We start from the raw sequence: 14,668 nt of genomic DNA on the forward strand, positions 1-14,668 counted from the left end.
TTATTGATGTCTCTTATGTTACTAGTTTTTCATACTTACGTAAAGTTATAGAAATCTGATAATTGTAAGCTTCTCAATATTTGACAATTTCTAGATATCTTTTTCCATTTTTATTTAATTATGCAAGCAATATTTGAAATTAATCATCAGAAAATAAAGTTATGAAAGGATATAAAGATGTGAAGAAATGTAACGCTAAGGCTTGTATTCTTGTATACATACTGTGTTAGCTTTGCTGCCGTGTTTTCCTGGTTGTTTTTGACTCTGACCCAAAGAGGTAACATTTAATGGCACAGCTCTTTTTCCGAGGCAGAAGTTGGTGCTGTTGCCACTTGGTCATGGAAGTTCAGTATACCCAGGGCTGTCCAAGCCCAGTGTGTACTTTTCCTCCTTTCTCACCCCCAGTTGCCAGCCTCAGTTTTGCAGCATTTGTGGGTGACTGCGTTAATATGCATGCTTTTAAGTTTTACATGCTTGTCAGCTTGTGCAAGTGGCTTCATACTGTATGATTCACCTGTAACTTTTCTTAATCTCGGTGTTGTGTTTAAGATTTATTTATGTGTTTATAAGGCTTTTTTTGGTACTGGGAATCGAACTCAGGACCTTGAGCTTGCCAGGCTGGCGCTTGTGGCACTGAGCTACATCCATGGCCCTTACAAGGCTTTTCAAGGCAGTACTTGATTTCTTTCTTGCAAAAACTTACTACTGATAGATTTAAAAACTCTTTTCCAAAATGGTGGGTGCAAGATGGAGGTCATTGGAGGTGTTCTCCCTAATTATCAGTGCAACTTAATGTGTTTTTTTTTATTGACTATACATTTCTTCTGGGAATTGTCTGTTCATAGCTTTTTGTCCATTTTTTTTGTTGTTTTTTTCTTACAGATTTGTAGGTTTTATTTTATTTGCTTATTTACTTATTTTAATATCTGTATATGTGTGTATATGTGTATGTATATGGTCCTGGGGATTAAACTCAAGGTGTGACACATGCTCAAAAGCACTTTTATCACCAAACTACACCCTCAGCCATGTCTTATTTTTAAAATGTCTTTCATGCCCTTGTAATCCCAGTTATTTGGAAGGCTGATGTAGGAGGATCATGAGGTCAAGGCCAGCTGGGGTTACAAAGCAAGACCCTGCCCATTTAAAAAAGTAATTTTTTGTATCTGTTGTTACTATTTTAAACTATCTTGTATGCTTAACGAAGAACTTCTCACTATGGGTTATGCTGCTGCCGGTTCAAATATTCTGAATGAAAAAATTTACATAAATTAATTTTAAAATTTTAGATTTAGGGGAAACTTTTTAGGAAAACAAAATCAGTAAAAGGATTGAGGTTCTAGAAGGCTTCTTTCTACACTTTCAGTACAACCAAGATGCCTCACCCTACGTGGCAAGATGCTTACATCGCTTCCATTGTAGTTGTATAAAATCCGGAATGCTTATATGTTGTCTTGGTGTATATTTTAGTTTTGATACTTCTTTTTCTTTTTAAAATTCATGTACACTGCTTGTTTTATTGCTTATGTTCACCAAAGTAGAAAACATTTTCTTTATGTAACACCGTGGACCTGCTTCATCTAATTAGCTGAAAGAAAGGTCATCTACACACACACAAAGGCCGCTACCTCTGCTGCTGAATAGCTGGGCTGATCTTTTCTTGTAATGTTCTTTAATGTTCTTTATTTTATTTTATTAGTACATGGTTCCAATTCATGCCATTTACAGTCATTTTGGGGAGTGCTTATATGTACGTAGTGCACCTTTTTTTCTAGTCACCCCCCCTTACCTTTTTCATACTTGTGATATTATTTGTCATAGCACATGTTACAGCGTATAATGTTTGCATTGATTGGAGTTGTCAGGGTCCTGTACGTGGATGGCACATCTTCATTCCTCTTCTTTCTCCTCCTTTCCCTCCCCTCCCCACTCCTTGTTCCCCTGGACCACTTCCCTGTTGGAAGAGATTTGTCCCTGTGTCCCCTTCTATCTATCCATTGTCATTTTCTTTATTTGTAGTTTGCCTCATTCAAATGAGAGATGCCATAAGATTTAAGCATGTGGGGCTGGAGATATAGCTCAGCAGCACAGCACCTGCTTGGCAGGCTCAGGGTCCTGAGTTGGATTTCCGGTTCCAAAAAAAAAAAAAAAGATTTAAGCATGTGTGTCTGATTTATTTCACTCAATATTAATACTTATTTTTTTTTGTTTTTCCTTAATTAGGTCCCCGATGGGCTTCCTGGAATATTGGTGTATTTATTTGCATCAGATGTGCTGGAATTCATAGAAATCTTGGAGTTCATATATCCAGGGTCAAGTCAGTCAACCTAGACCAATGGACCCCAGAACAGATTCAGGTAAACATTACTTTTAAGAAGAAACTATTAAAAATATTTAAAATGATTTAAACTATCTAATCCTTGGATCTGATAATTAATGATGAAAAGAAGGGTACTGAAAAAAATCGAATGTTATTTGACTTGTTAATTCATAGCTGTTATTTTATTGCCTCTGCAGTAAAGTTAGCTTTACTTTACTATAGCGTATTATATTTTTATCTAAAATAGTGATTTTGATGCCATTGAACAATATTTTTGCTTGTGTTGGTGAAATTTGCCGTTTAACTCCATAGTTTATTTTCCTGTCAGTAGAGGGAGCCTGAGTAAAGGTAAGGAAAAAGTCAGCTCTAACCTGGAAACTGGCTTGTAGGAATTTCCTTTTCTACAGAGATTTTCTTCATATTTGAATAGTAGCTGGAAGATAATATTCAGGTGAATACATACTCGTCTAGTGAACAAATATAGGAACACTTAGACTTGTTTAGAGCAGCTTAGCTTCATTTGGGATAACCTTGTAATTTGAAGAGTTGGCTGTTTTTCTGGTGTCACGGTCTTAAGTCCTCACAGTCTTACTATCTAGTCCTTAAGATTGGCCACAAATTTAAAAACAATTACTTTTACTATTCATTCTTTGTAATTTATAGTGAAATTACCCTATTTTTGAATGTGCTTTTAGTTAGTATAAAGTACTAAATACACACACTCATCCCTTGGTGTCTGCACAAGACTGGCTTCAGGGTGCCTGGCAGATACCAGAATCCAGAGACACTGCAGGGCTTCACTGCACTGCAGTGAAGATACTATCTTACTACACTGTGAAGATACTATCTTACTACAGTGAAGATACTATCTTACTACACTGTGAAGATACTATCTTACTACAGTGAAGATACTATCTTACTACACTGCAGTAAGATAGTATTATGGTAGTTGTTGTGTACAAACTCTGCATATTCTTTCCTTTGTATACTTTGAATCATCCCTGGATCACTTACAGTAGTGAATGCAATGTAAATACTGTGCAAGTAGTTGTCATACGCTTATTTAGGAAATAATGAAATGAGAAGGAAAAATACCGTCTGTGTTCAGAGGAGATGTAGTTTTTTTTTTCCCTCTACTGTTTTTGACCTGTAGTTGATTGAATCACACAGCGCAGAACCTAAGTATGTGGAGGGCCTACTATTTGCGACTGAACCTCAGTGATACATGTGCTAACCTAAGAATCAGAAAAATATAAGAATTTGCATTGGTACAGTAAGGTTAACTGTCAAAGGAGTAGAATAGAGATTGTTGGGCTATAAAGTCAAGCATAATTTATCAGTTCTATTTTTGAGCTTTTTGCTGGCAAAGGCATAAAAGGAAGTGTGATCCTTTATATACTTTCAAGATCCTTGAAGAGAAAACATCCTAGTTATATCAAAGAAACAGAACTTTCTGAACATTTCTTGAGGCAGTATTCTTAATATCTCTAGCAAATGTGCTAACAGATGTTATGATGTTGTTTCTTGTCTTTTTCAAGAAAATGTGAGATGTAGCTTGAAAATATGACCATGTTTGTAGAGATAAAAAAAAATTGAAGACCAAAATCTATAGCCTTTTAAATAGTTTTTTTTTTTTTTTGTAGCAGGAATTGAACTCAGGACCTTGTACTTGTCAGGCAGGCGCTGTGCCCCTGATTTGTATCCCCGCTCTTACTATTTCATTTTAAATTAAGGATGAGACATGTAATCCCTAGGTAGTTCAGTTCTCCAGAAATACTATTTTCCTGAATTATCCCATTTGAGAGAAGTTGAATAGTGGGTTATTTCTGGTAGCAACTGTGTCGCTCGGCACAAAATTTCCAAATCAAAGGACTGTAGTTCACTGGTCTTTTTGTAGATAGGTAATAGATACGTGTTAAGATACTGAGTTATTAAAAAGTAAGGATATTGGAAATAATCAAGTAATTTGCACCATTTAAAATTATATTTGATTGGGTACTTGAAATGAAAATTATTATTTTGGAATACAAGTCTTTATAATTAGTACTCATACCTAGAGCTGGCCAGAGCTTTCTGTGTAGTCCACAGAGCTCTTTCCCAGTGTGCCAGGATGAGAAAGCAGGTTAGGATAACTTTAGAAATCAGTTGTTAGTCTATGGTCGTACCATCCTGAACATGCCCGATCTCGTCTGATCTCGGAAGCTAAGCAGAGTTGGGCCTGGTTAGTTCTGGGATGGGAGAAATCAGTCATTAAACCACATAATTTTACTTTTAAAAAAATCACATAGAGGCCAGGTGTGGTGGTGCCCACTTGTAATCCTAGCATTTGGGAGGCAGAGGCAAGAGGATTGTTGTGAGTTCGAGGCCAGCCTGGGCTACAAAGTGAGCTCAAAGCCAGCCTGAACTGCATAGCGAGACCCTGTCTCAAAAAGACAAAAAAAAAAAAAAAAAAAAAAAAATCACGTAGATAGACCAGAGTATTTAAAGTTGTTATTTAAACATTTTTCTGAGGTTATGAAATAGAGGTAGTAATTGTTGAAGACCCAAATTTCCAAACTCAGGAGTATGATCTGTATTTTAGCCTGGGGTATTTGAGGTAGCTGATTCTAAGAGAGGCAACAGCACAAAGTGATTACAAAGGTTGCCTGTAGAGTCAGACCTGTATGATCTCCACAGGATATTTGACCACAGGGCATCTCGGTTTCACTTATAAAATAAAAATTGTAATAGCCTTGTAGGTTGCCGGGGAATCTCATAAATCAATATAGGTGAAATATTTAAGATAGTACATGGGACATTTTACACGTTAACTCATTGAATAGTAGTAGTATTAGTCCATTTGTTCATTCCATGGTGCCTTCAGCAGTGCCTTGAATATATTCCTGATGTTAAGCATTTAGCTTCTAGTAATCTGCTGTGATAAATTGGTTTGAATACTTGGTTTAGTAAGTTGTAAGGAAGCAATTTAGCTTCCTGGTAATCCATTGTTTGAATTGGTTTGAATGCTTAGTTTTGGTTAGTTCTATTTGAGGCAATGTAATTTAATCTCTGAGCCCAAACAAGCTATTAAATAAAAATTAGTGTGTGCGTGTACACATATGATTTGTGAAATACAACTATTTACATAGTTTTGACTTAGGGTTACTTATCAATTGACATATATTCTATATTTTTATCAGTTATTTGTGTTATGTGTGTTTTTCAATTTTTAAGACTTCTATATTCATTGATATTTTAGAATTACTGTGTTGCTTTTTTTTAAAAGAAGATAATTAGCTGGGCATGGTGGCACACACCTGTAACTCTAAAGAAAGCAGGAGGATCACAAGTTGAAGCCGAGTGTGGGCTGGGGTTCTAGATCAGTGGTAGAAGACACCTGGGTTCAATCCCTAGTACTGTGTAAGAAAAGTGTGTGTGGGGGATGTCCTACCAAAACTTTATTGATTTTTATTAGCCTAGAAATAAAATTACTCAAATTTTTTTAAAAATTCAAAATTCTTTTAATGTGGTTCATGGTCAGGTTAAATATCTCTGATCTTGGGTTTATTTTTAGTTAATTCTTAAGTTTTTAGAAAGATTTATTTTTTTATATTGTTGCAAATATTACAGGTTTTGTCTTATTTTATAATGGTTAATCAACCCAAATCTTTTCCCCTTAAGAATTAAAATTTTTTCCTTTATTTAAGAATTCTTAATTATTCATTTTAATATATAAGTACTAATTACAAATACTAAAAGTGTCTGTAGTTAAGTTGTTTAAAAGTAAAGAATACCAACCAGGTGTGGTGGCACACGCCTGTAATCCCAGGGTGCATGCATGCTTGTGATTTTGTAACTCTTTGTCCAGTAGTGACTTCTAGTAAAAAAGTGATGTAGGAGTCTTTTTTTCACATTGTCTGCTAGAGACCTTTGCTGTTCATTGATTTGTCATTCTTAAGAAGTGTTGCCATCTTTGCCATAAATTAATCGGTATTTTTCCCTAGCATCCATTTTAATTGTGTTTTAAAAAGCTGGAGTGAGCTAGTTAGGGTATTTCATGGCATTGGAATCTCAGCGTGGTTTTACATTTTCTACTTATTTTGTATGTTCAGTAACTCATGGAGTAATTAGGAATTTTGTTGATTTATGAAGAAGAAAGCTGGCTGTTACTGAGATGACAGAAGTTAAGACAAAGAATACTAATGACAAAGCGTGGATATTTTCTCCAGGCAACATTACGAGTTAGAGTAGAATAAGGAGTGAATTAATTGTTGCTCTATTGCGATATTAGTGAAACTGTTCCATATGGAGGTTGGAAGTAAGGATTTATGAAATTGTTTTACTGTGTCAGTGTGTGGGATCTTGCTTATAGTGATAATTACTAATGTGTGGCGTATGTAAATGTGATTTGTAGGTATCTGTGTCTTGCAGCTTGACAAATCTAATAATAAAGCAATGCTGTGGTTTTCTAGGTTGGCTTGCTTTCTTAATTGATGTCATTCTCCCAGCTAATCTTGAAGTGCAGTAACATGCTATCGTTCTGTCCTTCTCATTCCCTCCTTGTGACTTTGACTCCTGTAAGTTCTTAAGTTTTACTTTTGCCAGTTTTCCCTCTCATTTCTGGTAGTATGTCCAAGGTTTTAGTAGTTTGCATCTTGTTCTTCTCACCGTTACTTTATCGATTTTACATAAACACTGCATTGATCATTTTTCTTTTCTCTAGAAGATTTGCACTGATTGTCCTATCAGAATCATGAAGTTTTCTTTTCTTAAGTTGGTATTGAAGTCCACTTTCTTCTGCCTTGATCCCATGTCTTTGACCTTACTTGTGATGCCCTACGACAGATAGCTTTAGCTGAATTGAGGCATCTCTTCCTGCCAAATCTTACGATGTGTTCTTGTTTTTATTATTTCTTGTTTTTTCATTCAGCTGTTTTCTTTGTAGGAGATGTAATTTATATATCTTTCTGGCAGCTAAATTCTTACCAGTCTTTTTTTTTTTTTTTGGTTTTTTTTTTTTGGTTTTTTTTCCTCCGGTACCGGGAACCGAACTCACGACCTTGTGCTTGCCAGGCAGGCGCTTTTGCCGCTGAGCTAAATCCCCAGCCCCGTCTTATCAGTCTTAAAAGCCCAGTTTAATTCCCCACTTTAACACAACCATCTTATGTATTTAGTTTGTATATTTGTTACCATGGATTGTTACTTATTTTTGTACGTCTTAACTAAATTGTAAATTTCTAGCAATTAGAAACCATCGTGTGTCTTTTAGTTGTTGTGACGACCACTGTGTTGGGAGCGCAGTATTATTATTAGTGTTTTTAATGGCATGCTAAGCTTAATCTTTGGCTGATGAAATTCTGTGCAAATGACTAGGAAATGAACGAAAATAAAACTTCTTCCCAGTATTATCGCATTTTTTAATAGTATATTTTTTCATTGCTTTAATCTTTACCCTTTTCTTTCCCATGTGCATTTGTCACTTTTTCCATTACTGGGACAAAGCACCTGACACAGCTGAAAGGAGAAGAGGTTTCTTCTGCTGTTCAGAGGCAGAAATGGCATGATAGAAGTGGGTGGCGGAGGAAAGCTGCCCGAGCCCTGGCAGCCAGGAAGCAGAGCTGTAGCGCAGAAAAATGCCCTTTCCGGCCATCCCCCAGGGGTCTGTCCACCTCTTCTCAGCAGGCCCAGCCTCCTAGCAGCACATTTGATAGGTGGGTCCCCTGATGTCCTCGTGACAATATTGCCTTACAGAAGCCCCACTCTGAACAAATGAGATTTTGGGGTGCATTTTAGATGTAAATAAACCATGCCAACATGTTCCTGTTTATTTTTAAATTCACAAATACAGCAGTCTCAGGCTGTATAACTTAAGCTAGCATGTGGAATTCTCTCTCTCCTGTGCTCGCTCTCTCTCTCTCTCTTGCTCTCTCTCTTGCTCTCTCTCTCTCTTTCTCTGTCTGTATACATATGCACAAGGACTAAAAAGGCAGTGTTTCTCAGTACTTTAAATCATACACAAATGAATGCATTGTTTTGGAAGGTGTTGGAGTAATTCCATTACTGGAATGGTTTGAAAAGAAGCTGGATGATAAGTTAGAGAGCAGAGCAATGTAAGCAGTGAGAGGGCAGGTAGTAGTTTAAGTGACTCTGAAAATCTCATTCCTGTAAGTCTTTGTATGCTCAGCCCTCTCAGGTTACCACAGCAGTTGAAAACATTTTCATTATTTGACTTTGTGGGGTTTGCTTTTTTGAGACAGCATGTTGCTGTGAAGTCCAGGCCAGGTTGGTCTTGAATTCACTATGTAGCCCAGGCTGGCCTTTAACCTCTGGTGATCTTCGTGCCTCAGCCTCCTTAGTCCTGGGATTACAGGTGTGTACTGCTGTGCCCAACCATTGCTTGCCTTTGAATAAAACTCATGTATCGTAGTTAGGAATGTGATTCAGCTTTCCCCAAGGGTCTGATGCAACTTCCCAAGATGAGATTTTTGATTCTCAAGCGAAATGTGAAAGACAGATGTTCTTTCTTGAGTCTGAGAAAGTATTTTTAATCATTTATTTTTACTGTATATACTTTCCATTGTAAGGGGAAAAGATCACTAGCTAAATGGATGTAAATTTCCATTATAACCTGGCCATTTCTAGGACTTTGGGTTTTCTTACTAGAATTTTTTCCTGTGGAAGCCAAAGTTGTGTTTTTTCTACACAGTCTTCTGCAGTAAGATATGCTGTATTCTATGGCCACAACTGGCACTCCTATTTAGGCCAGATACACGGAGAATAGGCAGAAGAGTATGGGTGGATAGCTGAGACGCTGCACTGTGGCTGAAGAGACGGCGGAAGTGACAGCCACTTGTGTAATGCTCATATTATTCCTCTCTCAGTGTCAGATGGAGGTGTAAAGGGTTTTAAGAGAGAGGGAATAAAGTGGCTAAGTACACGAGATAAGTGTTCTGCTGTGATTGTCTGATGTAGTACATTTCAGGTAAATGTATGATAAATTTCGTTATTTAAAAGCACATTAATTTTGTCAAGTAAGGTGATACATGGTTGATTCCTGGTCTTTTTGTTGCATAGTGGTACAGGTGCGTCACAGTTGTTACACACTGCCGCAGTGACAGCTGTCTCTGGCTTAAGTACTGAGTGTGTGTGCTCCTTCATTATGTAGTTTCAGATATTTTTTCCAGCAAATATATTTTTGCATTTTAGCTTCTAATATTGTTCGTTGGCTTTAGATTTCTTCTTTTACTGACTCTTCCTACCTGTATGTTCTTTGCTTAAACTGCAGTATTTGCCATTTTCTTTGCTATTTTTTAATCACCTTTTTGTTGGTTCTGAAGTTTAAATGCAGGGACTCACACATGCTAAGCAAGTGCTCTACCACCAAGCTATATCCCATTTTTAAATTTTATTTTGAGACAGACTCACTAAGTCGCTCAGGTCTCCCTGAAACGTGTAATTCCTATTGACTTGGCCTGAGTAGCTGGGGTTACCGGTGTACACTGTCGTGCCAGGGTACTGCCACTGTACATGCCACTGCCATGTCAGCTTTACTTACATAAAGTGTTTTTAAGAAATGGTCTCTCCATATTTTAGACCACTTTTTTGGTTATTACTGACTTGTTGTCTTCCATTTTAATACTCACTTCTAAAATTTAAAAAATTCTTTTGGCTTTTTGAGACTGGCTTTGAACTTACTGTGTAAGTCAGCCGGCCTATAACTTGCTGTCCTTCTGCCTCAGCCTCCTGGGTGCTGGGATTACAGTATAGGCATGTGCCCCCACCCCTGGTTCATTTATGGAATAAAATTTTTTTCTAATGCTTTCTGGAGTTTATTTTAACTGAAGCGTTAGCTAATTTCATTGTTCTTTCACAACTTGCGTGTGTCTTTTCACTCATCTGTATGTTCTTATATATATCTTTTAGGTAGTTCTGAGTTAGTAGGTTGCAGTTTTGCTCTGTTTTGTGGGCATATTTTTCTAGTGTGGTTTCACTGTAGAGATGTTTCTCTGCTCCTTACTCTTGTAATCTGTCCCTCCATAATAATTTTGAGAGTTGACCTTGGTGTTTTTGGATCATTTCTATGTGACATTAGTTGTCTATACTTTCAGAAGGAAGTGATATTCAGGATAGTTTTTTTAATTTCATAGACCTCTCTTTTTTTAGTTGTTTTCATGTTTAAAAATATGTGAGACTTGCCTGCTTTATCCCAGTCTCTCACTTTTATCTGGTCCTGCTCTTCCTGTAGCTCCACTATTCCTACCCTGCTCCATTTCAAGTTATTTCCCAGGACTTTCTTCTCAGGGTGGTTCCTTGTCAGGGAGATTGGGTGGTTGCTCAGGAGAGTTCCCAGGGGCTAGACTCTTTCTCTCCCTCCTAAACTTGAATGGTGCCTGTGGTGTTGGTCCTGTGAGTGATAAGCAGTGGAGACGGAGTAGGGAGCTCTCAAAATGCGTAAGTTGAAAATTAATACCTAGTGTTCCTTCTGAGAAGATAATCTAATGATTATATTAGCCCTGGCTCCATCCTCAACTTTGGTAGTGGTAATCGGGCTATTAAATGGGGGAAACATACAAGAAATATTGATGAGATAAAATTACTAAGACTTCTGGCAGAAGGCAGAGTCCAGGATAACTCCTGAGCTGGGCCGCAAGCACCTAGCATGAAAGTGGTTTACTCCTGGACTTCAGGTGGTGTGAATTTCACAGTAGCCACGATACATGAACGTGATGTGAAACTTCTCTGGTTTTATCATAATGATGTTTAATTTCTTTGCTTTAAAAAAGAATATAATCTTTGAATTTGTAGCAAGTAGCAAATGCTGCAACAGAATAATCAAGATCTATGAATATCTAGAAATTATAAAATACAGAAATTGCTACCTCTAGTCCACATCATGTTTCATTTAAATTGTATGGTTTATTCTTAAAAACAGTAATTAAGACAAAAGAGGACCCCCTCCCCCACAAAGTTTCATGACATTGAAGAAATGGACTCTGTATCAGATATTTCGGAAGAGTTCCCAAGACCAAAAATGGTGGCCCTTCTTTTCCAGCAGCTGGAATCCAAAAGATCTTGAAACCAGTCCTGAAAGGCTTGCTCCTATGCAAGAAATCCTGGTGGCTTTTGAGAGGAAGATAGAGAAGTATTCTGGAAAATTTCAAGAGGTAGTCGAGGTGAGTCGCTGACACGAAGAATGTTATCCAGGGACGACCAGTATTCATTTCTTTTCTAAATAAGAGTTCATTTGAAAAATTAGCCAAGGTAGTTGAAAACTCTTAATCTTTGCATTTTAAAAATTTTGATGAATAGAAAATATTAAGTTCATTCATTAGAGGAAGTAGCTTTCCCCTTCATGTACAAATACATGAAAATTTTAAGAAGCTTTCGATTTTTAGTAGCCATAAATGTTTCTTTAGGATGCTGACATTGGGAAACGGCGTGGTAAACTAACACCATAGTTATGCTTTTAATGTACTTTAGGATCTGCTTGGTTGGGGTTTTAAAATATATATATATTTGATTTATTCATAACCTTTTAGAACCATCAGAAGACTTCTTTCTACTTAGTACAAGGAAGTAGTAGTCTTGCTCCAATTCACGTGCTACTTTCATACCTTTAGCTAAGCTCCCTCTAGATGCTGTTTTATGTAGGAGCAGTGTAGTATTAATATACTCCCCACCAGTTATTTTACTTAGTTTTGGGGAATGGGAAATAGATGATCCTTGTACACACCTCTAAAAGTACAGAAATGTAAAGTGAATTCTCTCCTCTGCATTCCTCCCAACCATCCAGTTTCTGTCCGCAGAAGCAGCCGTGTTTGCCAGTTTCTTGTGTACTCTTCCTGACCTGTTTGACGCACATGTGTGTAACATATGTGTGTTCTTCATTTCTGCACCCTACACACAAGTGTTTGACCTGGAGGTCAGATTCTTCTTCCTTCCAGTATTTTCCTCAGAAAATTGGGTACAAAATTTTAATTTTGAATAGTTTTATGCTTTTTCTCGGTAGATTTATCATAGATATACACCATCTTACTATGAACCAGTAATGTTTTAAGAATTTATTATTTTAATGTCCTGCATTTTTGCCATTGGGGACTTAAAAGACCTAATGCAATGCAGACGTTTCTCCATTTAACTCATTTTTAAAAATAGCCATGCAGGGGGTAAATAGCCATTGAACTCCAAAGGGCAAGTCAGTACATACAGTTGAATTTATGTGGGCTGTGCAGACAGCTATCTGAAATATGACCTTGGTGTGAATTTCAACTTTACTGTTAATGGTTGTTGAACAGGTACTTCTTAGCACCTGCGGATTGGAGTGCAGGAAACAGTACAGGGACAGAAAGGAGAAAGGGACTTGAAAGAAGGGGAAACTGAAAGAGAAGGGGGAGTCTGGGGCCGCCCGCCCCCGAGCCTGGGTGCATTCTGTTTAGGCAGATACAGGCCATTCCTTGAAAGAGTTTTATCACGTAGATAAAACTGCCCTACTTGCCAAAATTTGGGGAGATTAAAACAAGAAAAAAATTCTTCTTATTCATTCTTTTGGAATTTCAGTGGCCTGTAATCTTGCCTTCTTATGTGTATTTGTTTTCCAATATTGACAGTGCCTTACAATTGGGTACTTTTATTTTCTTTGTATTCCTCTTATCTTTTATCTTCACATTTAAATTTTCAGTAAAACTGCTTTTGTGTGCTGCATAATTACCATTTGGTCATGGAGATGCTGCAGTGACATAAAACAGTGTTTGTTTTACGTATACAATACCCTTACATAAAAACAAATTTCTCTGTCCCATTTATTTGCTTTTTTTGGGGGGTGGGGAGATAGTGTTTTTTGATGCAGCTCATCACATTACATAGATGCAGTATTTATTTCTGAAATTTCTAAGTATGCAGTATTTTAACCAATCCCACCTTAGTGTTACAAACAACAAAAGCTACATTCTGAAATACTTTCAAGTTCTACATTCTAAAATACTTGTTTTTAAAAGTTTTATAGAAACTAAAGAGAACTGAGACTGCCCATTTAAAATTTTAATCTCCATTTGCTACAAACAAATATTTGTCTAATTTAATAAAATACAACATCCAGAAATACTAAACAAAACTAACAAATAAAACCAAAAGTAAGAACAGATAAAAAGAAATAGTTAGACTCAATAATTCATCAAGCAGCCAAGTGTGGTGGTGCATGCTTACAGTCCTAGCATTTGGAAGCTGAGGCCGGAGGATCACCCTGAGTTCCAGGACAGCCTGAACTAGGTTGTAGATGCTTTTTAGCAATTCAGTTCCTATAGTGTTTTTTGAAATTCAAGTTCAAGTGATGTCGGAGGCTTTGGGCTGGTGTTATGCTGTGTACTGAGTTACAGGTTATGTAGAAAAACTGAAAAGAAATAGGTTATGATGGAAAAGGTTAAAGTATTTTTAATAATAGGTTTGAGATTCTTAAGTGTTACACCATTTCTGGTAAAGCCTTCTTTTAGAATTATAATGGTGTCGATTTTGGGTGAAGATTATTTAGTTAAGAAGTACAGTACAAAATTCATCTTTAGGAATTTAAAAAGTATTATATAGGAATAGCCTGATTTTTTTTCTTTTCCCCTTTTTTGAGGTGCTGGGCATAGAATCGAGGACTTTGCACGTACTAGGCTGGACTACACCCCTAGCCCCATTAAAAGACCAAATTTAATGGGAAAAGTAAATACAGATACAGAATTTTTTTTTATCACTGTGAAGTACATAGTTCTTTTATTCAATAGATTAATACATTTTTGTGAAAGTAAAAATTAATATTGACTTTCTTTTGGTACCAGACTTTGAACTCACAACCCCACACTTGCCAGACAGGCACTGTGCCGCTGAGCTATATTTCTGGCTCTGACTTTTTATTTACTATAATTCCACAATTATCTCTTACTTGTCAGACACATCAGTGTCTAGTCATTGGACACATACTTTTTTATGTTTTAAAAAATCTTAATTTTGAAATGAGTTACAGTTTTTTTTAAAGTAAATATTTTTTAAAAATATCTTTAAAAGTAAGCCTAGTAGACAATTTGGTGTAAATAATTAGAAATCTTCCCTTCCCCTTCTCATAGTTGAAGTGTAAGAGAAATAGAAAAGAACATTAGCTGGGAAAAGACAAGTTAACCAAAGTTACCCAAAGTTAAAAGTCTTCAAAAATTCTAGTATCTTTGAATTTTTAATAGTTTATTTGATAGCCTTACAAGTATTCCTTCTACTGGAGAAGTGAAGATAGGTTTGAAAATTTAAGGATTTTAGAATGCTGTTTAGTACGTAGGGTCTGGCTTGATTCCTCGAAATGAGATGTTACGATACCTTGTTCATTACTCACATTTTAATAAT

General features: G+C 36.6%; 1 protein-coding gene across 7 annotated transcripts in view; it reads left to right on the plus strand.

Moving 5' to 3' along the window:
- The first annotated feature begins 2,227 nt into the window (after nt 1-2,227).
- Nucleotides 2,228-14,668, plus strand: part of Smap1 (small ArfGAP 1) — a 108,202-nt gene continuing 95,761 nt past the window's right edge. For 4 of the 7 annotated variants that reach the window (XM_005404477.2, XM_013504419.1, XM_013504420.1 and 1 more), the window contains exons 1-2: nt 2,274-2,357; nt 11,352-11,472. In XM_005404477.2, the coding sequence (XP_005404534.2) occupies nt 11,401-11,472 (72 nt within the window). In that variant the 5' untranslated portion in view covers nt 2,274-2,357; nt 11,352-11,400. Of the gene's footprint in view, nt 2,358-11,351; nt 11,473-14,668 lie in introns of all 7 variants that reach the window. The other 3 variants (XM_013504423.1, XM_013504424.1, XM_013504425.1) reach the window with 1 other exon arrangement.

Source organism: Chinchilla lanigera, unplaced genomic scaffold (assembly GCF_000276665.1).
Source record: "Chinchilla lanigera isolate Chin_1 unplaced genomic scaffold, ChiLan1.0 scaffold00087, whole genome shotgun sequence".
Taxonomy (NCBI): Eukaryota; Metazoa; Chordata; class Mammalia; order Rodentia; family Chinchillidae; genus Chinchilla; species Chinchilla lanigera.